Raw genomic sequence first — 26,383 nt, 5'->3', positions numbered from 1 at the left:
TGGTAACTAATGCAGCATATACATACATGACCAACACAGACATAAATCGTCAGAGGTTTTGGGGAATTGATTTAGTTTGATTTTTGAGGATTTACCTCAGAAGACAATCCTGCATATGCTGAAGGCAGATGTTTCTAGAAGATCTCGGGTGTTCAAGTAAAAAAAATCAGATCTTAATACTAACATCTGCTACGATACCTTCAAAACAGAACGGTTTTCGTCAATATAAGTGGGAAACGATATGGTAAATTCTTATTATACGAAAACCGCTCCAGTGAAATCATTTTTTTTGTTTTGGATCTATCTAGGTTTTATTTAACAGCAAGGCATGAAGCAAGTGATAAGCTGACGGATGGGACTGGACACAAACCACACTACAGGTTGATAGACAATCTGATTGAATTATTTCAAACTCTGCTCTGCTACACATTGATAAGTTTATAAAAATCAATTAGATTGTGAGTTGAGTATTATGTGTGTAAATAGTGAATGTAGTGGTAGTGCATGTGGAGCAAACTTCACGGAAGTCTCTCATACAGGAAGAGATGCTGTAAAATGCATTTCTGAAACGTTTTTTTTCTCTCCTTCTAATGCTACAGCTTAAGAACGCTGTGTAGAGCGTTAAGATATGCCTCAAGTAATCCCCATGGTAACTCCTTGAGATCGATCTATGAGGTAAGTCACATGATGTTACCATTTTTACGAGTAAAGACGTTGGGGGGGGGGGGGGGGGGTAGAGGATTTACCTTGATCTCAGTACCACCATGCATTGCAAATATCCTTGATTGGAACGAGGAAGGTTGGTGAAGTACCACTGCCCCAGTCCTTCCTGTCCACGACCTGATTTTTGTGTGATTAACTGGTTCTTATTCTTTCACAGGGTTTTTGCCTTAGTTTTCTGACCCAGCTCGACCGTTCTTCCCACCCGGTAGTAGAGTCCTTGATACGAACCAATATCCTCGGTCACGTGAACGCCACCAGTCTCCTCAACCAGCCTCTTCCTTGCCCTGTTGAAGATAACAAGAGTTTTGTTAAATTTGAAGGCTTCTGGATCAACGTTGGAGAGCGTGAGCCAGTTGTTAATTCTCATTACGTGCTTACGCCTGCTGTGAAGGCCAACTTGCGTGACCTTGCCAGGGTAGTCAGTGGAAGGTAGGAATAGAGCTACAAATATAGGTTCTTGTTGCGTTACGATTGTCACGCATATTCTTAAAGCAGTTTTCAACAAAATCATGCATTTTATGTATCACGCAATTTTTTTATTTTGTGTCACGCATTCCACAGGCATTTTCCTACACACATGAAGCATTTTAACTTTCACTCGTCAATATTTGTTAGAGCCTCACGCAAAATCACGCACTTTTCATTTCGCGCGTCACGCATTTTCACCTGCAAAATTTTTTTTTTATTTCACCCATCGCGCATATTCGTAAAATATTTTCCCAAAAAATCACAACTTTTCTCATTTCACGCCTTATGCATAACTGTAAAGCAGTTCACCAATAATCAAGACTTTTATCATTGGAACTCCCAGTAGTTCTTGATATAGTTGATCTTGTGCTTTTTCTGCAGGTCTTTCCCCGTTCTCATCCAAGGTGAGACGTCTGTGGGTAAAACAAGTCTTGTCCAGTGGTTGGTCAATGCTTCAGGGAACCAATGCGTCAGAATTAACAACCATGAACACACGGATATCCAGGAATATCTGGGATGTTATACTTCTGATCATAATGGTAGACTTGTCTTCAAAGAAGGTAGGACTAAAAGTCTTACAGAAATAAAAAATATACCTTTTACTTGATGTTTTCACATTTCAGACCACGTGTCATTCCCTAGAGTATTATTTCTTTGTTTAACGCTTTCGCATGAGAAGACACATGAATATGGAAACAACGAAAACAAATAATCTTTTCCTCAAGAGAATAACACCTTGTCTGTAATGGGTAAACATCATTACACCCAAGGTAAAGAGGTCTAATAGTTGAAGATTTCAGAAGTGGATCTAGAGAAGTTAATTGCGTGGCCATGTACCCCTTTCCTGGCAAAGGATGTCTCGGAAATGCAAGATATATCATCACCAAGAACGCAAAAATTAAAATATTTTCCGAGGGAGGGGGCACGCTGGATCCTAATGGAAGTTTGCGCATTTGTTTTAATTTTTTAGGTGTCCTCGTGGACGCGATGAGGAAAGGTTACTGGATTATCCTAGATGAACTGAACCTTGCACCGACTGATGTGTTGGAAGCTTTAAACAGGGTAATCTTCATAAACATTTCTGTTTCTTAAGCCTTATTTTGTCCTCAAGTTTCGTATCATTTCGTATGTGTTTTCTCATCAGTTGCTGGACGATAACCGAGAGTTATTCATCGCTGAAACACAAGAAACTGTGAAAGCGCATCCAAACTTCATGTTGTTTGCCACTCAAAACCCTCCAGGACAGTATGGCGGCAGAAAGGTAAGATTACATTCGTATTGATAGTTTTCGACCATTCCCAAGAGAATTAAATAACATGTTGGAGGATATAACAAAAGAATTCAGTGTCAATTCTTTTGTTAAATTCCTTCAACATGGCCGACGTGAAAACCATCAATTCACTTTCATTAAACTAAAACACACGGCGCACTTTTCTGAAACTGTTCTCGCGAAAAAGTGGTTGCAGATCGTATGTTACACGTTGAGATAACGTCTCAACCTACCGAATACAGAAACTCTTTGCAAACAACAAGTTGCAAAACATTAGGAAGTAAGCTCGTTATCTGCAACAAAAATTCGGATGCACGAGCACGCGTTACACTACAAAAAAGCTGGTAAAATATGCGTTAATTTTGAGTCTCGTATGAGAAATTATTACTTGTAACAGCACCTTAACAGCTGATTTTGTACAGGTTTTGTCCCGTGCTTTTCGTAACCGTTTCGTTGAACTTCACTTTGATGAACTACCAAGCAAGGAACTGGAAAAGATCCTCCATGAACGAGGAAGAATCCCTATGTCTTATGCCAAGAAAATGGTAGCTGTGCTCTTGGATTTACAGGTATTTGTCTTTGAGGGCAATACGTATGGCCTTTCCTGGAACACATTAAGATTCTATACAAAATCGAGGCTAACCCTGAGCAACAGAGAACTCGAAACTGGGGTATTTTTGAAATAAGAAAAGAGGCTCTGTAATCATGGATACTCAGATTATACGAATGTGTTTGCAGGCGAGGCGTCGTAGCTCCAGCGTGTTTGCAGGAAAGCAAGGTTTCATTACCTTACGAGACCTGTTCAGATGGGCCGAAAGATACAGTAAGAACCCGGATGTGCAGGGAGGTTTTCATGACTGGGAGCAACATATTGCCGGCGATGGTAAGAATAGAGTAAAAGTCTTTTTGATTTGAAATTTTTTCAGCCTTGATTAATGTCTTGTATTGCTGTACTCGCATTGTCATTATCATCATGCATCATCATCCTCTTTGTTATTAGTCATTATTAATTATTAGCATGATCATCTTCATTAGTTTCATCACGATCATCATTAACTCTATTATCATCATCATTGTCATGCTGATTATTATAGCCATCATCCATATTATCATCGTGAAAATTATTCAGCAGCATCACCACCATCACGCCTTCATCATCATCATCATCATTATAATCATCACCACTATTTTCATCACCACCATCATCAACACCACTATCATCATCATTATCATCATCACCACCATTATCACCACCATCATCATCATTGTCATCATCACCACCACCACCATCATCATCATTATAATCATCACCACCATTTTCATCACCACCATCATCATCATTATCATCATCATCATCACCACCATCATCATCATCACCATCATCATCATCATCATTATCATCATCATCATCATCATCATTATCATCATCATCATTATCATCATCATCATCACCATCATCATCATTATCACCACCATCATTACTGTCATCATCATCATTACTACCTTCACCTACTGCACTACCAGCAGAACCATAACTTTTCCCTTCAATTGATGACTTCTCCAGGCTACATGTTGCTCGCAGGACGTTGCAGAAATCCACAGGAATGCAAGGTTATTCAAGAAGTCCTTGAAATTAATTTTAAACGAAAACTCAACCCAGAAACGTTATTCACTAACACCACATCAGCAGTGTCTGCCAGCGACATCCTTGGGCAAGCCATGGGTCGTGCGATAGATGGATTTGATCATGTTGTATGGACCAAGACCATGAAGAGGCTTGCCGTGTTGGTTGGCCGGGCCTTGCAGTTTGGTGAACCTGTGCTTTTAGTTGGCGAAACTGGGTGAGTCAAAGCACAGGAATCCCAACTCCATTTTTAATCGGTTTACACCCAAAACCAAGATTGGGCTCCCTGTGGTATCGCTCGAAGTTTCCAATCAATTTACATTCATTAAAGTATGTGTTTTTTGTCCTATAGATGTGGGAAGACAACTATTTGTCAGCTCTTTTCGGTGCTCAACATCCAACATCTTTATTCAGTCAACTGCCACATGCACTCAGAGTCATCTGACTTTCTGGGTGGTTTACGACCTGTCAGAAATAGACATCCTGCAGAGGAGGTACTGTAAGCCTGCCTTAGGCACCGTCAAAACTCAGTTTTTCGTTGAAAAAAACCGCTCGTACTTTTCGATGCATTCTGACCTTGCATCCACCCTAAACGATCCAAAACGCTGAGCGTTATTATCCAGCGCTATTGTATTAGTGTGGACAGGTGAAAACGGAGACTTTTGAAAACGCTTACTCACTCACAGCGCCACCTCTGCTTTTCGCATGCGCACAGGATAATGATATTGCATCATTTCCGATCGTATTTGATCGTTTTAGTGTGGACTGGTCCTGAACGGGCGAAAGCGCTAGGGAAAAAATAAATGGAGTGTACTCAAAGCTTTTGATGAGTTTTCGGTTTTCGAGTTTTCGAAAACACACTATTTGTACTCCGTCTTCGCACAGTCACCTCTGCATACATATCTCATTCTGTATTCTCTTCTCTGGGCTTCCTGTGGATATCAATCTCAGTTTCTATGGTTTCATCGTTTCAGGATGGAAAACTGCAGAAGTTCTTTGAGTGGTGTGATGGCCCTCTGGTTCTGGCCATGAAGGACGGTGCCATGTTCCTGGTAGATGAGATCTCCCTTGCAGATGATTCTGTTCTCGAGAGACTCAACAGTGTTCTGGAACCCGAGAGGACTCTAGTGCTGGCAGAGAAGGGTTCTGAGGGGGGTGGGGTGAACGACAAGGACGTGGATATCATTGTTGCGCATGAAAAGTTCAGAGTTGTGGCTACCATGAATCCTGGCGGTGACTTTGGGAAAAAAGAGGTTTGTTCCGATCATTGCTTCTCCTTAATCTCCATGAAAATTGATGGAATTTAAAATCCCTTTTTCGTATTTAAAATTCCAGCAATTGATTAAGAAATATACTGCGAGGATCAGCTCAATTTAATACATTACAACCGCAGTACAAATATATATTTCATATATGTTCACATACACATGTTTTTAAGAAATCTTGCACAATACTGGTGCGTAATTGCAAAACGAATATTGATAATTTTTTCAAGACCTTCTTTTACTTTCAACAGCTATCTCCTGCTCTGAGAAACAGGTTCACAGAAATTTGGTGTCCTTCAACAAACAACGACGAAGATCTGATTGAGATCATTGAACATAACCTGGTGTCTGGAATGTCATTTAACACTACCCCTGATGGTATGAATTGGTCCCTTTGTCGTATGTAACTTTTATGGGGGGAGGGGGGCGAGGTGTTGTACTGATCTAGAGAGTATATATGCGTGTGGGATATACGGGCATTTGAAGGAGGAAATAAATGCGCAACATACGTTCGGTATAAGTATTATCTGTGAGGTATGACAGCTATTAATACTAATAGTATTTATCTATATTAAGGTTTATCTGGTATTGGAAAGGCTATGGTTGACTTTATCAACTGGTTTCACTCGACTGAATTTGGCAAAAGGTATCCACTTTTATGATCAAATTCTTTTTGAATTTATAGAGCAAATTTTTATCAATATTTTTTCTTGATATAGATTTGTAGTGAGCATCCGGGACCTATTATCATGGGTGAGGTTCATTAACACGTGCTGTAACCTAGCAACACCTGATGGCCACGTGACATCTGATCATGTGACTCCTGACCAGTCCCCTACTTCACCAGTCCTTTCTCCATACACTGCATACCTCCACGGCGCATGTCTGGTGTTTCTAGACGCACTTGGCGCCGGCTTGTCAAGCTATGCATCGACTAGTGCTTCACCACAGGAAGCCCGATCGACGTGTATCGAATTCTTAAGAACTCAGCTACGGAATGTCAGTGAGAACGAGACAGATGTGTTTGATATGAAAGGGCAGAGTGCTATAATCACGGAGAATTTCTTTGGAATCAAGCCATTCTATATTCCGAGAGGTACGTACTGCAAGGTAGATTGAGCGTTTTTTGAATGAGTGGGAAACGATGCGGCAAAGTCGTAGAGTACTGTATCATACCGTAACCGTAACTACACCTTGTGATTAGATGAATTACTGGGCAATGGCAAGCCATTGCAGTGCTCGGTACGACCGTGTTGTACATACTCTAAGTCAGTACCGTATGTTTCCCACCCATAGAATAACCAGCCATCAACACAGAGATGTTGAAAACTTTGGAGTTTGGTAAACACATCAGTCATGCAAGACATTCTTGTCACGACATTCTTGTCACGACATTCTTGTCACGACATTCTTGTCACGCACTAATATTTTCTCGTTTTATAGGTCCCTTACCTATACCACAAGACATGAGTAATACGTATGCTCTCAATGCCCCCACTACATCCCAGAATGCACAGCGACTTTTAAGGGCCCTTCAGCTAGACAGGCCCATATTGTTAGAGGGCTCTCCTGGTGTTGGAAAGACAAGCCTGGTGACTGCCATAGCTAAAGCCTCCGGTCATGAACTGGTTAGGATAAACCTCTCTGAGCAAACGGTAAGATCGATAAAAATATATTAATTAAGAATGATGTAGATCAGCCCAGTGGTTGATTCAGGGTTCTATCTGTAAGTTAGCCTTGCCCTGACTTAGATCAGCCTAGAGGTTGATTCAGGGTTCTATCTGTGAGTTAGCCTTGCCCTGACTTAGATCAGCCTAGAGGTTGATTCAGGGTTCTATCTGTGAGTTAGTCATGCCCTGACTTAGATCAGCCCAGTGGTTGATTCAGGGTTCTATCTGTGAGTTAGTCATGCCCTGACTTAGATCAGCCCAGAGGTTGATTCAGGATTTGATCTGTGAGTTAGCCGTGCCCTGACTTAGATCAGCCCAGAGGTTGTTTCAGGGTTCTATCTGTGGGTTAGCCATGCCCTGACTTAGATCAGCTCAGAGGTTGTTTCAGGGTTCAATCTGTGAGTTAGCAATGCCCTGACTTAGATCAACCCAGATGTTTCAGGGTAAGAGGATGTTTGATGTTTATCAAGAGTATAGCTTGATAGTGTTCTCTATTCCAGGATATAACGGATCTGTTTGGTGCTGATCTTCCCATCGAAGGGGCCGAGCCCGGTATGTTTTCTTGGAGGGATGGCCCGTTACTCAGAGCTCTAAAGGCTGGTCACTGGATCGTCCTTGATGAGGTGCGTTGCATGACTTAAAACCCTGTTCTACCAGTTGTACCTTTTTTTAGATAGTAAACACGGTGCAGAACCCTTTGTTGTTTAGCGGAGACCAAAAGGAACGCGGGCTCTGAGCATAAAGTACTTAAATCCCATACTGAGAACTAATCTTTTTATTTTATTTTGTTCATCAGTTAAATTTAGCATCACAGTCTGTACTTGAAGGACTTAACGCTTGCCTCGATCACAGGGCTGAGGTAAGATCCCTTGGGGAGGGGACTGGGGATGATTCTCCTTATGACGTAACATAATTGTGCGTTGGTCCTGGCACTGAGTTTTGAGTCGTACTGGAAAAGAATCCTCTTTGATAAAAAATGACGCGTCTGCGATTTTCCCGACAATTTCTGAAGCATGCGCAATACCCTTTCCTCCATATTCTCAAACCCAGAGTTTAATTGACGACGCTTAAAACTCCAGTGTATGCAGGCTTAGCCACGAATCAAGGAGTTACTCGTTTTGTTATTCTAATTTCTGCTTTTGTTTACCAACCTCAAAAGTGAGGGCAAGCCCGCATACACTGGTGTTTTAAGAGTCGTGAATACGAACAATTGGAAAAACCTCTATTGTTCTTGACTGACTAGCCTTTCTTCCATGTGAAAACGCTTTTGTTTCCACGTAAACCCGAGGCTAGTGAATTCAGAACAATAGTCAATTGGTCGCCATATTTCGATTCGGTAAATTATCAGTTTCTTGGGTTTTTTTTTTGGCTAATAGTTTTATCATGTGTATTTGTTTGTAGGTATACATTCCAGAGCTTGGTATGACGTTCAAAGTTCAACACAAGAAGACAAGATTGTTCGCTTGTCAAAATCCACTCAACCAGGGAGGGGGCAGGAAGGGTTTGCCAAAGTCTTTCCTCAACAGGTTTACCCAGGTATGATCCAGTTTTACGATGCACCGCCTCTCACTAACGCGATACGGGTTCGATTTCCGGTATCGTAGTCGTATGTGAGTCGTGAGTCGTGAGTCCTCCCTACACAAAAATCTAAGTTCTTATTTCCTATTTGATCTGGTGTCGAGTGCTTTAATCATGAACCTCTGGATCGGGAAACTGAGCAATAGACCCTTTTCGAGTTCCAAATTACCGCTGTGTTTCTTGATTACAGACTTATTTACTCAGGCTTAGCCTCGAATCAGTGTCTAAATATTCACAAATACCAACAGTAAAGTAAAGAATGCACAACTTCAACAATACAAACACTTCGAAACTTGACGGACCTTGACTGGAACACGTGAATATTCTTCGCAAAATCGAGGCTAAGCCTGAGTAAATGAGTCTGTAATCAAGAAACACAGCGGTGATTTGGAACTCGAAAAGGGTCTATTACTCCCCGCATGTTCAGTATAAAAGTTTTTTTCCTCAGAAATCTTGCATTTGTTATCGTACATATTTTTGTTTTTGGGAATGTTTTTGAATATCTCGTTTTAAACCAGCTTCTTTCAATTTTTTCCCCGCGCAGGTTTATGTGGATCCTTTGTCAATGGAAGACCTGTTGTTTATTACTACTTCTTTATATCCTAATATGGACTGTCACGTGCTGCAGAAGATGATAAACTTTAACATGCAGGTGAGCACCCTAAAATGTCTTTACGGGGGAGGGGTGGGTGGGGAAGAAGGAAAAAGGGACTGGGATCGAGCAAAGGTGGGGAAAGAGAGGACGGCTGGGAGGGGAGGGTAAGTAATTTATACATCTATTTGGACATGCAGTAAATTAGTATATTTTGTTTTGGTTTTTGTACTTTATGAAAGCTTCATCAAGAGACAGTAGTAGAAGCTTCCTGGGGTAAGAAAGGCAGTCCGTGGGAATTCAACCTTAGAGATGTCTTCAGATGGTGCGACCTACTTCTCAGACACAAGGTTAGTATTGAAACAGCTTTCGAAGGCGTCTCTCTACTTTTGTGTCCTCTCGACCGTTTTTTGGCGGGCTACCTGTGGTGCCCGCCTTAGCATTTTCATTGGGTAAACCGTGATCTCGAGCGTTTTGATTGGTTCAACGGTTGCCGTCAATTTGGCGACTGTGACTTGCCATAACAATTACGGTGACTTTTCTAAGCATTCTGATTGGACGAACAGCAACCAAGCGTGCTGTGATTGGCTCGAGGGAGGTGCGTGACATAACCATAACGTAATCGTATTCCATATATAATTCAGTAGAAACTCAGTTCGAGGATTCCAAAGTACACTTTTATATATTATGTTTGTGTTCCAGACATCCTCATATGAAGACCTGCAGCATTTTGCTAAGCTGATATACAGTGATCGCATGAGGACCACGGAAGATAAGACAAAGGTAGGTTGCTTCTATATGGTTTGGAACTGAGAATCAAAGATTTGGGTAATCACTATGTATTACAATAATTTATTACTTTTTATGCGTATTTTAAGGTTCTTCAGCTGTTGTGCAAAGTGTTTGATGCGAACCAGGGGCAAAACGACGAGAACCTGATATACAAACCAGCAATACACATCACACCATCACATGTACAGGTATGTATGTACACAGAAAGCCCACGCCAACATTCAGTCTCCTCTCCCCTAGTGTGGGTTGAGTACCCCCTTTCCTTCCCTATTCTCCACAGACCTCCTCGGCCACTACGCAGGTTAGTCCTTTTCCTACTCGCCTCATGCCACCCTACTTTTATCACCACAGGCATCCCACTATTTCTTTTTTAAAGAAAAGTGAGCACCCTGTGGTATGAAGACGTACAATGACAAATGATGGATGATTAACAGATAATTAATGATTAATTAAAGATATATTTTTGAATGTACTCCTGGTATTTTTTTAGGTGGGCCACTCATTCCTTCCCAGAAACCAATGCGTCAGTCGTTCTGGATCTCTAGTCAGACCGCTCCAAGTTCTTCATCATGATCTTCCTTATATGGAATCGCTGATGAAATGTATTGACATGAACTGGATGACTATTCTGGTAAGACACTTGTGTTGTTGGTCACCCAGTGGTGGGTTATGACGTCATACAGTTGGCGTACGCCTGGGTTGGGGATATTTTACTGACGTCATCAAGACGACGAGGAATTTAAGTCATGCGTTTTAAGTCACGGCAATCTTAGTATTAAGTGGTGGGCGTTACTGGGTTGCCTCACTCTCAACTGTCATTCTAACTGCGCATGCTCGACGAAATGGCGCTGTTTCTGTCATTATCAGCGTCATCATATGTGAGTAGAATTGTTTGTTGGTTGTGATAATAATAATGGGAGGTTCTTATATAGTGCATTTCACATTGTCTTAATGCCCTATACATTTATGATCATTGGAGGACTTTACGGGCGGCATATTAAGGCGCTATTAGCAGCCGTGCAGCTTAAAATCATAAATAAATGGTTAGTACGTCCTTCAAAGGTTTTTCACTTGATTCTCTTGTTTTCCTTCCACCACTTATACATAGTTATTAAGCCAACAGTTTCTTTTGAGTCTGTTGCCATTAGTCTGTCCCGGCTACCATGATCAAAATCCAATAAACGATTGAAGCTAACGTTTATTGTTGTTGTCAGGTGGGTCCTCGGTCATGTGGTAAGACATCACTAGTCCAACTACTTGCAGAACTGACTGGTACTAAACTAGAAGTAATGGCCATGAACAGTGCTATGGATACTACAGAACTGCTTGGAGGATTTGAACAGGTAGCCTAACCACCAGTCCTACTCCACTCACTATTTATGTACAGAGCCTGAGTACTAGGGTACCCGGGAGTTAGTGGTGGAGAAAATATTTGATGACATCATTGAATGCACTCAGGTTTTTCCCTTGCTTCATGTCGTGAGAAACCTGCTACCCAGATGATCTTTTTTCAAATAAAATTTAAAATATTTGTGTAATCCTTTTCAACAGGCAAATCTTAATCGACATTGGGAAGAAATAATCAGTGAGGCGAAGGTACTGATAACTAGTACTGTAAGGACTGCTTTGCTTAGGAAAATCCAGAATAGAACGTCAGCTGAGTGCGGGAACTTGGATCCTGGTTTACTGTACAGTCAATGGGAATCTTTTATCAAGCCCTGTATTACTGGTAAGATCTTGGTAATCGTAACTTTTGGTTTGAGTTTACCTTCGGTAATCTCGTCTTAAAGTCGAGGCTACTGCGTTTTCCTGAAGAGGTGATTGACGTTCGTCTTGAGGATTTTTAGTGCTATTGTGGTCTACAAGATGGCTGCTGTATTTGAGAGGTGGTGTGATATTTTAGTTTTCTCTCTGTTTGCAGGATCAGTTGAGGAGGGGAAGTTGAAGGACATTGGTTCTGGATTAAATGTCGTTAAGATAGACCAGCTCCTGGAGATTCTAGACAATACTGTAAGATTGAGTGGGGGGTCTTCTGGTGACGAGATTGATGCAGGTAAATATATAAACACCAACCACCCACCAATCAATCACCCACCAACCACCCACCAACCATCCACCCACCAACCACCCACCAACCAACCATCCACCCACCAACCACCCACCAACCACCCACCAACCATCCACCCACCAACCACCCACCAACCACCATCCAACCACCCACCAACCATCCACCCACCCACCATCCACCCACCAACCAACCACCCACCAATCACTCACCAACCACCCACCAACCACCCACCCACCCACCACCCACCCACCATCCAACCACCCACCAACCAACCAACCACCCACCAACCAACCACCCACCAACCAACCACCCACCAACCAACCACCCACCCACCAACCACCCACCAACTCACCACCCAAGAAACAAAATCCAGCAGATCTAATAATTAAAATGTTATTTTTTATATTCATTCAGTAAAACTACGCGCCCTCAATCTTAAGACGAGGCTGCAGTCTAATAACGGCAGCACTCATTGTGGAGGTCAGTTTGAATGGGTCGATGGACAACTGGTTGATGCATTAAAATCTGGTCACTGGCTGCTCATCGATAATGTGAACTTCTGCAGGTCAGTACTGTATTCACTTTTTATGTGGCCACAGGGAGCCCAATTACAACTCCGTCAGTACTAATGCATTTTCCTTTGAAAATGCATACTCTTTGATACGTTTTGTCCTTGCGTCCCGTACACGAAAACGATTGAAAACGCATGCATTTGAAAAGGTTCTCCAGAGTGGAGACATTTGAAAACGATGGCGTATTGTATAAGTGTGGACAGCGAAAACGGAGGCTTTTGAGAACGCTGACGTCATTCGGGCCCAGCTGTTTTGCGCATGCGCAGATGAAGATATTGTATCAATCTTCATCGTATCTGCGTTTTAGATCGTTTTAGTGTGGACAAGCCATATGAAAACTATAATAGGAAAAATATAGCAAAAAAAAAAAGTATTTTTGATTGATTTTCTTGTTTTTTCCCCAGTCCGTCAGTTCTCGATAGGCTCAACGCATTGTTAGAGCCTGGTGGTGTGTTAAGTATCAATGAACGAGGTGTTATAGATGGAGAAGTCCCTGCTGTTAAGCCTCATCCTGAATTTAGGTAAATAAACCAACATTCCGAGAAGTAACCGAAAATATCCCGACCATAAACCGTGTTTTGAACGAGACTTACCCGAAGGGTTCTCGATAGTATTTCCGCCAGAAACTCCAGTCACTTTGCTCCGACAAATTATCAATAATGTTGGAGAGTTCAAAAATGCTTTTTCGACAAAGTATTGATCGTAATCTCAATTGGAAAAGGAGTATTCCGACTCATTAACAGCGTTCTTGATATACCCTATTCCTGCTTATTACTGTAAATTTCCAACTCTTTTCGACTTTATCCAGAGATTTGTCCGATATTTTGATAGGTAATTATCAATTACTAGTTATTTATGCTTAATAATAATGAGTTATGTTTGCAGGCTCATACTCACGATGGATCCACGGTTTGGAGAGATCTCACGTGCCATGCGCAATAGAGGAGTGGAGATCTACATGTCTGGCGAGGTACTGATTCACACAAATAAACATTTGAATTGTCATGACATTCTCTTGAGTATCATTTCTTTGTTTAACGGTTATGTATAAGAAGACACATGAATGTGAATACAACTCAAAGCTGGAGGTCTATTTATTGTGTTGTCTACAGGATGAAGAGACCGGGTACGACTCCTATGATCTCCAAATCATGTTGAGCGGTACTGGACTCTATGATACAGTCACGTGTCACATGCTTCTTGCGTTTCAACAGGAATACAAGGCTAAACTTGGTGGTGAGTTTAATTTACGTGCTCTTCGTTACTTTATTTCCTCAATAACTTTTTCAAGTTAAAGCATTCTGATTGGACGAGCACTGATGTTGCGCCCTCTCGCTGTGCCGTGACCGTGCCGTGCATGATAATTCGACATTTTGTGTTGACAGGTTCTGTACTGGACCTCCTCCACGCTGCTACCATGATTACCGACCTACTACACAGAGGCGAAGACCTGGGTAATGCTGTCGTGACGTCACTCAACCAGGTCTACGTCAGAAGTCACGTGAATGAGAGCGAAAAGCAGGTATACCATTAGCCATTCCGAGGTTGAGAAAAAAACTAGTTCTAGTTGATATAGCAGTGCATTGGGGGAGGGGGGGGGGGGGGCAAATTTCCAAGATGGAATCTACTTCTTCCTCTCAAACAGTCCCGCAATGCCAGCTCCAGTTTTTCCCTCACCTCAGAATGACCAATAAAAGAAAACTAGCTCTCAAACTTGATTAAGGTATAATAACTTTTTTTACAGATTGCTGAAGACTTGATCACAACTTACATGAATAAATATCCTGTATCCCAAGAAAAAGAAACCAGTCCACTCCAGATGAGCTCAGCTCCATCCGTGCGAGACTTTATCATGGACTCTACCCTAGCAACGATAAGGTGGCACTGTATGCCTTTAGTGAGGTTACTATGGCAACAGCATTCATCCATTCGGCACGTCAAGCATGCAGTAGACGTTGTCATTGAACGATCATCTTTATATGATTGGCAGCTTAGACTTAAGTACTTGGTATCAGTTCTCGAGCAGCTGAAAGCAGATCCTGGTAAAGGTGGCGAAATGCCTCAGTTGGTTGGCATGGTGACGAGTGTCATACAGGGACTCTTTGGTAGCTCTCTTATGAAGGGAGTTGAAGAGAATCATCAGTTACTGGCTGTGGAAGATATTGGTGGGTTTTTTTGTCTATTTCCTGGTAATCTAGCCAAATCATGGTAACTCCAATCAATGAAAATCATTATTTGTTATTTATTATTCATTATTTATTATTTCCAGAGAGAGATCTTCTGCCTCATCAACCATTCGATCTTCGACTGTCTGGTCAGTTGTGTCATCATCTCGATTCATCCGACACTCTCCAACAGAACTCAAGTCTTGCTAACAGGTGCGAAGCAGCAATCTTGTTTTTTCATCCCAATGCTATATCATGGCGTACAGTATTCAGGCTGTAGACCATACAGAGCCTTCCAATACCAAATCTACTCTATTATGCGGTCTTTTGCTATAATACCTAGGTTTACTAAGTTTAAAGCATTTGTGACCATGACAATTTCTTGTGTCAGTACCTTGAAGCCCGACGTGCCGTGATTGGCTTAAACAATTGTCTTCATCTCTGTCCGTTGACCTTGTCGTTTGCCCTGACACAATGATCGTCTTTGCTTTTCAGACTCCATCTTCTTGCAACGAGGATAAAGCAAGTGATTTTGGAAAGCGCACAAGAGAATACTTCGACAAGCAAAAATTTGGTCAAGCTGTCACGTGATCTCCATGCAGGTTTGGATAGGCCATTACATCTGACCAATCATTGTTCAGCTGATCACATGACGGTTTTATTTTATTTGCAGGGCTTGTTTCCATGGAGATGCTACCCCATCCATCAGTTGCGCATTTGGTGCCTTTATTTAAGTGTTTTAATGACTTTGTTAACAGTTTAATCACGAGTGATTGTTCTTTGGATGATCAAGAATATATCGAGGTAATGAAGGTTCCGATAGTTTTCCGATCTTATGTCGAGAAACCTCCGAAAACTCTCCGACTTGTCATTAACTCATTCGTTAAAAATGGAATGTTTTGTTTAAATTTTTTTAGTAGAGTGCATCCCATATATTCGTGAAAAAGTTAACTAACAAAATTGTACAAATTAGTGCAAAGTTTTGTAGGTCTACGGTCTACTGAGGTCTACTAATCTTACTTACGAAGTTTTTCCCTTCCCTCTTTCTTTCTTGACCTTATAACCTGTAATATCAATAAGCCTTTTCATAGTTTAAGAATCGATTCCACTGCGCATGCGATTTTATCCCGAATTTCTCACCTTCTTTTGTCTAAACCTTCTTTTGTTCTTAATTAAACAAAAGAAGGTGAGAAATTCGGGATACAATCGCATGCGCAGTGGAATCGATTCTTAAACTATGAAAAGGCTTATACTAATAGTAATACTAATGGACTTGACGCTGTTTCAGGCCGTCGAATCCCTCCAGTGGAGCAGTCGTTTGTTCAACATCTGCACATCGTTATCGTTCAAGTCATTTTCCCTCGCCCTTCTCTCTATTCACTGGCAGTGGTTCGTAGAGAAAACCCTTCGAGTCTTCCCACAGATTGTTGGAAAGAATGTCAGGTTAGTAACTACGACATTCCTTCTTAGTTTATCAAATTAACGAGTTCAGTTTTTTAGGTTTTGCTAACGGCAGCCATGTTGTATGACACTTGTTCTATATATCTTTCCTCCAACATGGCTGCCATCGTGGAAATATTTTGCGTAGTATAAATACTTTCTTATGCCAATGGCCGAAAGCTTAAAAGTGATGCTGTTCGTGTTTATATTTTTCAGCGAGTGTCCACGTGATTTGATGACAGTTGTCAAACAGCTGAGTCAGTATCTTGGGACAGACACACAGCTTGCCAAAACCCACCTGAAAATAGCTAGAGAATTTGGACACCCACTTCCTTTCAAGTCGGTGCCTGTCTATCAAAAATGGGTGAGTGAGTCAGCCATTCATTTTACGATAATTTTGTTTCCACGCCCACGTTCTATGCGCAGTGTGGACTGAAAGATTTTCTGTTTTGTGCACTTGTTTAGGAGGAACTAGTTGAACTCTGTCACGCGATGGAGTTGTCATGGCGACAGGATATGACGTCACACGAAGAAGTTCGCCTCACCAATCAAGTAAAGCTCATGACAAGCGAAGGAGAAACAGTCAGAGATATGCTGTCCAGAGCAATGGTTCTTGTGCTTAACGAGAAGAGCGTGACGCACGATGGAATGTTGACTGAATCAGGTAAGACTTGACCGTGAAATGGTTTCACCTATTCGAGGTTTTCGATTAAATGGTGTTTTCTCTTAATCTGATTGGTTCAGAGGAGAAGCTATTTGAAATTCTACTGAGCGTTTCGAACTTTGCCCATACCTGTGTACTGTGTGTCATATCGGCATTGCATGTATATATTCTATAGGAGAAGTTGAAGAACTGGTTCAAAAAATATCTTCAGTGGCGACCAGTAGGGGCTTTGCCCATACCTAAATACTGTGTGACATATCGGCATTGCATGTATATATTCTATAGGAGAAGTTGAAGAACTGGTTCAAAAAATATCTTCAATGGCGACCAGTAGGGGCTTTGCCCATACCTAAATACTGTGTGACATATCGGCATTGCATGTATATATTCTATAGGAGAAGTTGAAGAACTGGTTCAAAAAATATCTTCAATGGCGACCAGTAGGGGCTTTGCCCATACCTAAATACTGTGTGACATATCGGCATTGTATGTATATATTCTATAGGAGAAGTTGAAGAACTGGTTCAAAAAATATCTTCAATGGCGACCAGTAGGGGCTTGGTACAAAATCCAGCCAATCCTTCCCCCCTAGTGGAGGATATTGACCTACACGATGATGATGATTATGATGGCGAAGTGGTTGCCAAAGTATCGAGTGATAACGCGATGAAGATGGCCTTGTTCCCGTTATTTGATGAGGTCGGCTCCTCTCAGGAACTGTTTGTTCTGGCAGAGTTAGAAAGACTCCTTGTGCAGTCCAAGTACTCGAGGTAAGTGTAGTGTCGTCATAGCCGCCATGTTGGATGACTACAACAAAAGATTTGCTCTTGGTTTCTTTTGTTATATCATCCAAGATGGCGGCCATACTTTTGTCCTTGTGCATGTGACGTCATAGCCGCCATGTTGGATGACGGCAACAGAAGATTTGTTCTTGGTTTCTTTTGTTATATCATCCAAGATGGCGGCCATACTTTTGTCCTTGTGCATGTGACGTCATAGCCGCCATGTTGGATGACGGCAACAGAAGATTTGTTCTTGGTTTCTTTTGTTATATCATCCAAGATGGCGGCCATACTTTTGTCCTTGTGCATGTGACGTCATAGCCGCCATGTTGGATGACGGCAACAGAAGATTTGCTCTTGGTTTCTTTTGTTATATCATCCAAGATGGCGGCCATACTTTTGTCCTTGTGCATGTGACGTCAAAAAATAAAAATAAAAATTCCAACCGTTGCCCTTCAGTGGAAGGCATATCCCAAGATGCAATGCTTAACTCTGTTTTGATTCATGTAGTTTCCATGGTAACGTCAATCAAGAAATGTACAACACACTTGAAGCATTAATCAGATTCCTGTTACGTCATTCTACCCGGTCTTGTCACACCCTGGCCATGTATCGTTTACTGCAAGGAGCTTTGTTTCAGGTAGGTTGATACTTGTTAGAGAACGTTCACAAGTTACACCAAATGATTTGTGCCGTGCCGTGCCGTGCCGTGCTGTTCTAAACTGTTATTTGGCTTGTTCTTTAGGATAAAGGACTGTCCACCATTATGAAGCATCTTGATTCGGAACTTTTGCAGTCTGTGATGACACAAAGAACCAAGCCATTGGTATCTATGAACATCGCTAAATGGGCAATAGTATCATCCCGGCAAACTGAGGTGGGTAGACACGTGACACAAATCCGCGTTATATCACGTGATAGTCCACGTGATACAATTACTTCATTGGTATCAATGAAAGTCATCAAGTGATCCATTTTATATGGTTAAAAAAACCACTAAACCTTAGAAGTATTTAGACACGTGACAACCACTCACGTGATATCAGTTAGACCACGTGAAATCCAAAAGACCCATAAATGTCACGTAACCTTATCTGAAGTCCAAAAGGAGTGTGCTACTGTAGAAAAGGAGTGTGCTACGGTAGTAATTTTGTTATAAGTAATCCTTTATATTTATGTTTTTAATCCACAGTCTGAAGATCGTTTAACTGGGGACATTGATTCCTATATGTTCAACGTTCTCAACAATCCATCTCCCTCCAAAACGAAGAAGGAAGACGCTGTTGATGACCCGCTCTCATCGGTTGCTATTGGTAACCACAAAGAGAAATCAGACCAGCTTGAGGTTCTTGTACGTCATTTGTGGAGTAATGCCGATCACGTGACAAATCAAGCCGATCATGAAAGGTCAGTATTTCTGATCACGTGGTCACGTGAATTTACATTATTTTAGTTTTTCAAATTTTTCTTTATTTTTCAGAATAAATGATGTAAATCTGTTCGCATCAAAGTTTTCTCAAGTTCTCCTCTCATTGGCTTCTCTATTGGATGCGAATGACGTCACGGAGGAGGTTATACAGGTTGCTATGGCAATCGCCCAAACAGAGCCTCCTAAAATAGAAGGACGCGTAGAGGAAGTGGTAAACGAAATGTTCACTTCATACGAACAGAAGACAGGGACAAAAGAAAATGTTGATGTGATGAAGAAGCTGATATTTGAGTCGTTCAGCCATTTTGAAGTTTGTGTTGGTACTCTAAAGAGTGAAGGTAATTTGGATAAATTATAGGTTATGACTGACTTCCTTTGAAGCTTTGAATTGGTCATTTGCAATGATTAATCCAAAGAAAACGAAATGACAAAAGACATGGGGGGCATCCATGTTGGATGATGTCAGTAACATATGATGGCGCAGCTACTTCATTTCTTTTCGTTTTTGTTTTTTTTTTTGTTAATGTGTTTGTAGGTATGAGTTGTCCGCCATATTCAATGATGTAACAAAACAAAAAATCAAAAAAATATTTTTGTTCAGTAAATTCATCGAACATGGACGTCATGACAATGCTTGAGAACTAGAAAATTTTTAGTGCTGAAGACATTACTCACTATACATTGTTTTGTTTTTTATTCTCAAGGTGAAAGTGTTGCTGACAGCTTCTCTGTTCATAGTGGTTGTATGTGGGTAAAACTAGGATTGCTACAAACCCTCATCTTGTCACCCGTCGGTCCTGTTGACCCTGTGGAGGAGAATTCCATTGAACTACAGTACATCCAAGACGAGGTAGGGTATTAGTCTACTGTACAACAAGGCAATAGACCTATTTATCTTGGACACTTGTCATTCCCTAGAGTATCATTTCTTTGCTTAACGGTTGCGCATGAGAAGACACATGAATATGGATACAACTCAAACAAAGAATATTATTCTCAAGAGAATGACACGTAGTCTGAATTGGTGAAATTAGCGTATTGTACCAATAATATTGCTAGCAATGAATGAGTATCCAATGGCCCTAAAGGTGGATTTTCGTTATTTTACAGATATCAGAGATGAGGAACGAGCTTCAAGTCCGTTTTTACGCTGAAGAACTTTGGACTGGAGCAAGAATAAATCAAGATGAGATTGAGAAAGAACACGATGATGGAAGAGATCACAGCACGGTGAAGCTGACGTCGAACCCATTGCGGGTGAGACAAGTGATGTGTAATCTAGTGAAGGGTAAAGAACGCGAGAGATACTTGATGAGGAACACGGCTGTAAGACCCAAGCCTTCCCAGGTATGTAATCATCATTATCACTATTATCATCACTTGTTGTACCATCATCATCATCAACTTCATCAAGACTATTATCATGTTGTACCATCACTATCATCTTTAGCAGCAGTATCATCATCATCAGCACCACCATCATCAGCACCATCATCAGCAGCAGCATTCACCATCATCATCATCACCATCATCATCACCATCTCATCATCAGCATTCACCATGATTATCATCATCATCATCACCAACACCACCATCATCACCATCATCATCATCATTTTTACCATCATCATCATCACCATCATCATCATGGTTAGCACAATCCTTTCTTCGTCCTTATCATCACATCACAATCATTTATCATCATTAATGTCAACAAGCGTTGTCAGCCATAACAGGCATTGAAAAAACCTTTGTTCTTGGCCCACACGCTTTTATTTATTCACGTGTTTGCTTTGTTAGTTTGGTTCAATACTGAGTAACATCAAGCATTACAGTTCAACCATTGGAAGCCCAAAAGCTGTCCTCCAAATGCTAGCTGAACTCAAGCAAGCATCCTCGAGTTTAAGTCAACATTCACAAAATGAACAAAGCGTTCGACCTCTTGATTTTAACAGCATTCAAAACCTGTTGCAACGTGTGGGATCCTGGACAAATTCACAGGAGAGGTTCATATCACAGATGAAGAAGGATTACCCATTATATAGTGACGTCACAGGTCCATTCCTCTCGTCTGCTGCCCAGGTATTAGCCAATCACATTATTGTATACATTATTTGCCTTGGTTTAGGTAGTGCTTCTGTAATCGAAATGATTTCTTTCCATAGGTTTTATTGGGGATGACCAGAATTAGTTCTTGGCTGCAGAACTTAATGCAGAGGAATTTATTCCTGACAAACTGCTCATTTTTGGAACCAAACGAGGTAAATCTCTCCTTCAGTTCTCTTAGAAAACTGAAGCTTTTTTATGTTAATATGTTTGTTTTTCAAAGGTTCTTCTGCCAGAGAGTCTCATTCATGTGTTGTGTAGTCATGGAATATTCGCGGATCAAAGTTCTCTGCAACTGGCGAGGGTCTTGATCTCTGCTCCAACATGGACATGTGTACAAGGTTTGAGACATGGCGATTGTTATCATGATATTCAAAAAACTTTTTGATTTTTCTGCTGATGCCGCTGTGGTAGCTGCTGTTGTCACTGCTGCTGTTGTTGCTGCTGCTGTTGTTGCTGCTGTTGTTGTCATTGCTGCTGTTGTTGTTGTTGCTGCTGTTGTTGTTGTCACTCCTGCTGTTGTTGTTGCTGTTGTTGCTGCTGTTGTTGCTGCTGCTGTTGTTGCTGTTGTTACTGTTGTTGTTGCTGTTGTTGTTGTTGTCACTGCTGTTGTTGCTGTTGTTGTTGCTGCTGTTGTTGTTGTTGTCACTGCTGCTGCTGTTGTTGCTGCTGTTGTTGTTATAGTGTCACAATGACCCTAAAATGATTTCATTTCTTATGTGTTTTTGTTTGTTTCCTTATCAGGATTAAAGAACAGCTCGGCACTTCAGGTTCAAGACAGCGGCCTACATACAGAACTAACATCAAGGTAGAAGCGTTATTACATATTTATTTAGTAAATCATACTTTTTTGTATGTACTTTTGTTGTATTTATCGCATTTTTTTCATTCAGAGTTCTGTGGACAAGCCTTCTTCAAGTTCGTAACCACACTTTTTGCCAAGGCTACTTAAATGGAAAGATCATAGATGTGTTAGTAGAAATACTAAACCACTACACCCAGCAGTGGACGCTCGCTAAAGAAGAGGAGCAGCGAAGAGAACAAGAGGAAGGCAACCTCTTCAAGTATAAAACAACATCCCACATGGAAGAACCAGATGAAGAGAAACAAATACAGATATCGTTATGTCAATCATTCCCTACCTTCGACAGCGAGTTTAGTGACTTAATGACGTCGAATAGTCTAGAGGAAGTGACGAAACAACTTGATGACGTAAGCACAAGTGACGTTAACACTTCTGAAGTCGATAAGTTCATGCAATCTGTCGATACGTCACGAATATGTAAAATACATGAACTGTTATTCTGTGACGTCACTTCTTGTCACTCATGGATGCTGATTGGTCCAAAAAGTGATGAGGTATTACGTTGTCATGGTGATTCGGAGTATCTGGAATTGATGCAAAGTTGTTACCAGACGGCAGCGGTCGTGAGTGAGATTAACGAGAAAAGTAGATGCTATCAGAGTATCAAAGATTGTGTGTGGGAATCGCATCTCGTGCAGGGCAAAGCTATGCTAGAACGACTGACCACAGCTGATGAACCTTCGCTGGAACCATCTGCGAACATCCAGTAAGAGAATATTATTCCCTTTTCATTTTTCATTTCTCATTTTTTATTTCCAATTTTCATTTCCATTCTTACTTTCTATTTTCTATTTTCATTTTTCATTCTTATCTTGATTTTCTTTAAGTGGCAAACACTACGACATCTATCACGATATCAACATACCGGAAGTTGTTCAAGTACTTCCTGTCATGACGTCATTGACTACGCGATTGAAGGAATTACTTGCTGAGTGGCCTGGCAACCCTTTACTTACCCAGGTAACCATGACTACGAACCTTTATTTCTTTGATACATGGGGTAATCTTTCTAATTGAAAAATGAAGGGGGAGGATTAGGGTTGGGTGTGGTGGAGTGGGGTGTAGTGTTGGGGGTTTACGGATACAGGAAAGTAAAAGAACATACATTAATTGGCAACTGTTATTGTTACAGCTTCAGTCATTCGTTGATAAGATTCTGTCACTACCCGTCACTAGTCCAGTCATGAAGGTTTTGACCGGGGTGGAGCTGCTTCTGAAGAATGCCCAGGTATGAACTATAACATTAGAACACACGTAGTAGACAATTGTACTGTACTGCACCATAATTTTCTTTTATGTGCTGTGCTGTTTATGTAGGCTGTGGTGGGGTGCGGTGGGGTGTGGTGTGGTGTAATGTGGTGTAATGTGGTGTGGTGTGGTGTGGTGTGGTGTGGTGTGGTGTGGTGTGGTGTGGTGTGGTGTGGTGTGGTGTGGTGTGGTGTGGTGTGGTGTGGTGTGGTGGTGTGATGTGGTGTGGCGTGGTGTGGTGTGGTGATGGTGTAGTGTGGTGTGGCGTGGTGTGTACATGAGTTTTTAATGAAATACAACGAATCTCTTGTCTTTGCACCAGGAATGGGAGAACAACGCAAGCAGACACGTCAGCATCAAGGACAATCTTGACAGCATTATACAACTCATCATTCGATGGAGAAAGTTGGAGCTTAGGTAAAAAAACATTTATTCAAACATGACCCCTCTTGCTCTCCCGTCCTCTCCCGTCCTCTCTTGTCCTTTTCTTTCTACTCTCTTCTTCTCCCTTCAGTATAACACAATGGCTGTTGATATCACTAGGTGCTGGTCATCTCTTCTTGATGTTGCTACAGACAAAGCGTCCAGTAAGGCCAGCCAGTGGTGGTTCTACTTATACAGTCTTGTGCAGCAAGTATTTAACAACGATAACACCAGCAACTCATCTGGTATGATCCTTGTTTTCCTTATTACCTTGAAGGTTGGAGACAGGGTACAAACTATCCCTACCCTACCCCTTCTGTGCAGCATTAAAGGAAAGAAAGAATTCCCGCCAGTTTTCAAAATATTTTCGAGGGGGGAGGAGAGGGGAAAATAGTGTCACCGGCATGAATACGTAAGACTATTATGCAGAACTACTTAGTTTTCGTTTATTGAAAACCACCAAGCGATTCAGAACGAATAGTTACGACGGGGGTTCTTTACCAGTAATCTCTACGCACGATTTTGTACTCTCTTCATTTCCTTCCAATTTTTCCTTTCCTTATATATTTATTTATTTATTGCTTTAGTCGAAGTTTCTGATCTCATCGATCCTCTCCAACGCTTCATCGAGTCGTCGTCACTGGGCGAATTCTCATCGCGCTTAAAGATGCTCTACGCCTTCTACCAACAGTGTGTAACCATGGAGATTACTATGGCAACCACGTGTAGCCAAGGAGATGCGCGAACCAAAGTTTCAGATACAATGTTGAATATTCACGCGTATTATAATCAATTCTCTGGAGCCGTGCAGAAGAGAATCGAACATGCGAGGGAACCCATCGAGAAGGAACTGAAGGTGAGTTAACTATATTGAGAACCACGGCACGGTCACGGTGCAAACGTGACATCTTCCACCAATGAAGTTTATTTCTTTTGGATTTGTAAGTAAATCTTCTGGTTCAAATATTTCCAGGGTTACGTCAAGATAGCCAAGTGGAATGATGCGAATTTCTGGGCCATGAAACAAGCTGCAGAAAAGTCCCATCGAACCCTTCACAAGTTTGTTCGAAGATACGAGGTGAGGGATGTTATTACATTCAATTATATTCCATCATTTTAGTATTACTTTTAGATGGCTTAAAGACACAGCGATAACGAAAACCAGCATGGAATTGTGGGATACTTTGAGGATCCCAAGATAGCGGGATCTCTTCATTACTTCTCTAGATTCAGCCCCACTATAGTCCTCTTTACCTTGGGTTAAAGATGTTGACCATTTCAGACCACGTGTCATTCCCAAGAACATCCTTTCTTTGTTTAAAGGTTGCACATGAGAAGACACATACATATGGTTACAACTCAAACAAAGAATCGTATTCTCAAGAGAATGACACGTGGGACGATATGAAAATTTTAACAATTTGACCATCTCTAATGATGTTCTTACCTCATAAGGCGGCGCTGAGCGAACCTGTTCGTCATTTTCTGATGGATACCAAAACCATTCTTGGCTCTCTGGAAGCTGACACTACTAATGCACCACGTGATGAAAAGCTCGAACCTCATTGGTTCATTTTGCCTGACAAGGCACAGGTGCGTTCAAGAGCGATGTGTTTTTCTAATTTGTTTTTAAAAAAATTAAGGAATAGTTTCTGATATTTCAATATTTTATATGATTAATTTGAATATTTTTCTAATCCTAGATTTCTCAACAAATCACTGACCAGACAATGAGCCAGACGTCTGCGTTAAACAATCAGATTGACAGATTACCAAGACTCCTCCCAAAAATGAGAAAACTTTGTCTCAGAATACTTACCAAGCAGAAATACCCTCAACTCGTGGCAACACTAGATGACTTTACAGGTAGAGTTGGATTGTAGTTTGACTCAACCCACGTCAACGCGGACTCGGGAAAAGATCATTGCGCATGCGTGCTTTTCTTGGGGCATACGCAAACAATTTTCACTCTTGTCCCTAGCACTTGGTTTTGACCATAATCCCTTGCGCACTATCAAAAAACATTGATTATCAGAACATTTTTATATCTTAGGCGAGATTATCACTGCAGTGCATGAGCTACAGTCTCTTGATGTTTCTTCTCAGGTAGGTATTAACTTCACCTCAGGAAAGGTCGAATAGACTCTGATTTACGATCTATTTTTTTTCTTGAAGCCCAAAGAGAAACGCTCAGAAGTGAGAAAACACATTCATCTCAGAAAGCGTACATCGCTGGCGGAGCTGTTCAAAGCTTTGTCATCTTTAGGTGAGTGGATAACAGAAAATAGTGAGGAAATATAGATATTTTCTAAGATAGCGAACATGGTGCATTGTGGTCTAGCTTGGGTACAAACATCCCAATATCCTCATGCCTTATATGGTGTTGTTTGTACCCAAGCTAGACCACAATGCAACATGTTTATCGAACTCAGAAAAAAGTTATCAGAAAGGGAGATTCTTGCTAGAGTTTAAAGCATAATCAGTAAGCAAAAAAATAATATACAAGAAAATGAAATATTTTGATAATATTTTACCAAGGCTGAAACCGGATCAACAGACGCGATTAAAATTCTAAACGTTTCCCATAATGCACTTGTTACTGCGCATGCGCATAGTCATACTTAATATTGCTTCATTTT

General features: G+C 41.2%; 1 protein-coding gene across 1 annotated transcript in view; it reads left to right on the top strand.

Moving 5' to 3' along the window:
• Nucleotides 1-26,383, top strand: part of LOC116304384 (midasin) — a 42,672-nt gene that overhangs the window by 5,374 nt on the left and 10,915 nt on the right. The window contains exons 9-68 of the mRNA XM_031714111.2: nucleotides 309-380; nucleotides 600-675; nucleotides 881-1,152; nucleotides 1,573-1,751; nucleotides 2,162-2,253; nucleotides 2,336-2,452; nucleotides 2,884-3,030; nucleotides 3,200-3,344; nucleotides 4,026-4,302; nucleotides 4,438-4,579; nucleotides 5,060-5,338; nucleotides 5,602-5,728; nucleotides 5,927-5,996; nucleotides 6,070-6,446; nucleotides 6,794-7,005; nucleotides 7,521-7,643; nucleotides 7,817-7,879; nucleotides 8,422-8,556; nucleotides 9,143-9,250; nucleotides 9,433-9,540; nucleotides 9,893-9,973; nucleotides 10,069-10,170; nucleotides 10,473-10,613; nucleotides 11,197-11,325; nucleotides 11,534-11,711; nucleotides 11,904-12,035; nucleotides 12,465-12,615; nucleotides 13,027-13,143; nucleotides 13,508-13,592; nucleotides 13,735-13,858; nucleotides 14,008-14,144; nucleotides 14,367-14,787; nucleotides 14,892-15,000; nucleotides 15,283-15,389; nucleotides 15,461-15,591; nucleotides 16,076-16,230; nucleotides 16,444-16,591; nucleotides 16,693-16,891; nucleotides 17,397-17,661; nucleotides 18,184-18,313; nucleotides 18,419-18,550; nucleotides 18,866-19,080; nucleotides 19,154-19,440; nucleotides 19,807-19,952; nucleotides 20,213-20,449; nucleotides 20,903-21,184; nucleotides 21,268-21,363; nucleotides 21,432-21,549; nucleotides 21,953-22,016; nucleotides 22,102-22,779; nucleotides 22,901-23,033; nucleotides 23,206-23,301; nucleotides 23,644-23,738; nucleotides 23,865-23,989; nucleotides 24,332-24,600; nucleotides 24,718-24,822; nucleotides 25,200-25,337; nucleotides 25,448-25,610; nucleotides 25,798-25,850; nucleotides 25,920-26,010. Coding sequence (XP_031569971.2) covers nucleotides 309-380; nucleotides 600-675; nucleotides 881-1,152; nucleotides 1,573-1,751; nucleotides 2,162-2,253; nucleotides 2,336-2,452; nucleotides 2,884-3,030; nucleotides 3,200-3,344; nucleotides 4,026-4,302; nucleotides 4,438-4,579; nucleotides 5,060-5,338; nucleotides 5,602-5,728; nucleotides 5,927-5,996; nucleotides 6,070-6,446; nucleotides 6,794-7,005; nucleotides 7,521-7,643; nucleotides 7,817-7,879; nucleotides 8,422-8,556; nucleotides 9,143-9,250; nucleotides 9,433-9,540; nucleotides 9,893-9,973; nucleotides 10,069-10,170; nucleotides 10,473-10,613; nucleotides 11,197-11,325; nucleotides 11,534-11,711; nucleotides 11,904-12,035; nucleotides 12,465-12,615; nucleotides 13,027-13,143; nucleotides 13,508-13,592; nucleotides 13,735-13,858; nucleotides 14,008-14,144; nucleotides 14,367-14,787; nucleotides 14,892-15,000; nucleotides 15,283-15,389; nucleotides 15,461-15,591; nucleotides 16,076-16,230; nucleotides 16,444-16,591; nucleotides 16,693-16,891; nucleotides 17,397-17,661; nucleotides 18,184-18,313; nucleotides 18,419-18,550; nucleotides 18,866-19,080; nucleotides 19,154-19,440; nucleotides 19,807-19,952; nucleotides 20,213-20,449; nucleotides 20,903-21,184; nucleotides 21,268-21,363; nucleotides 21,432-21,549; nucleotides 21,953-22,016; nucleotides 22,102-22,779; nucleotides 22,901-23,033; nucleotides 23,206-23,301; nucleotides 23,644-23,738; nucleotides 23,865-23,989; nucleotides 24,332-24,600; nucleotides 24,718-24,822; nucleotides 25,200-25,337; nucleotides 25,448-25,610; nucleotides 25,798-25,850; nucleotides 25,920-26,010 — 9,686 coding nt within the window. The remainder of the gene's footprint in view (nucleotides 1-308; nucleotides 381-599; nucleotides 676-880; nucleotides 1,153-1,572; nucleotides 1,752-2,161; nucleotides 2,254-2,335; nucleotides 2,453-2,883; nucleotides 3,031-3,199; nucleotides 3,345-4,025; nucleotides 4,303-4,437; nucleotides 4,580-5,059; nucleotides 5,339-5,601; nucleotides 5,729-5,926; nucleotides 5,997-6,069; nucleotides 6,447-6,793; nucleotides 7,006-7,520; nucleotides 7,644-7,816; nucleotides 7,880-8,421; nucleotides 8,557-9,142; nucleotides 9,251-9,432; nucleotides 9,541-9,892; nucleotides 9,974-10,068; nucleotides 10,171-10,472; nucleotides 10,614-11,196; nucleotides 11,326-11,533; nucleotides 11,712-11,903; nucleotides 12,036-12,464; nucleotides 12,616-13,026; nucleotides 13,144-13,507; nucleotides 13,593-13,734; nucleotides 13,859-14,007; nucleotides 14,145-14,366; nucleotides 14,788-14,891; nucleotides 15,001-15,282; nucleotides 15,390-15,460; nucleotides 15,592-16,075; nucleotides 16,231-16,443; nucleotides 16,592-16,692; nucleotides 16,892-17,396; nucleotides 17,662-18,183; nucleotides 18,314-18,418; nucleotides 18,551-18,865; nucleotides 19,081-19,153; nucleotides 19,441-19,806; nucleotides 19,953-20,212; nucleotides 20,450-20,902; nucleotides 21,185-21,267; nucleotides 21,364-21,431; nucleotides 21,550-21,952; nucleotides 22,017-22,101; nucleotides 22,780-22,900; nucleotides 23,034-23,205; nucleotides 23,302-23,643; nucleotides 23,739-23,864; nucleotides 23,990-24,331; nucleotides 24,601-24,717; nucleotides 24,823-25,199; nucleotides 25,338-25,447; nucleotides 25,611-25,797; nucleotides 25,851-25,919; nucleotides 26,011-26,383) is intronic.

Source organism: Actinia tenebrosa, unplaced genomic scaffold (genome assembly GCF_029948245.1).
Source record: "Actinia tenebrosa isolate PJP-AT-01 unplaced genomic scaffold, QUT_ActTen_1.0 PGA_scaffold5__44_contigs__length_20552954, whole genome shotgun sequence".
In the NCBI taxonomy this organism is placed as follows: Eukaryota; Metazoa; Cnidaria; class Anthozoa; order Actiniaria; family Actiniidae; genus Actinia; species Actinia tenebrosa.
The sequence above is the reverse complement of the archived record's forward strand: the minus strand, read 5'-3'. Positions and strand labels throughout refer to the sequence as shown.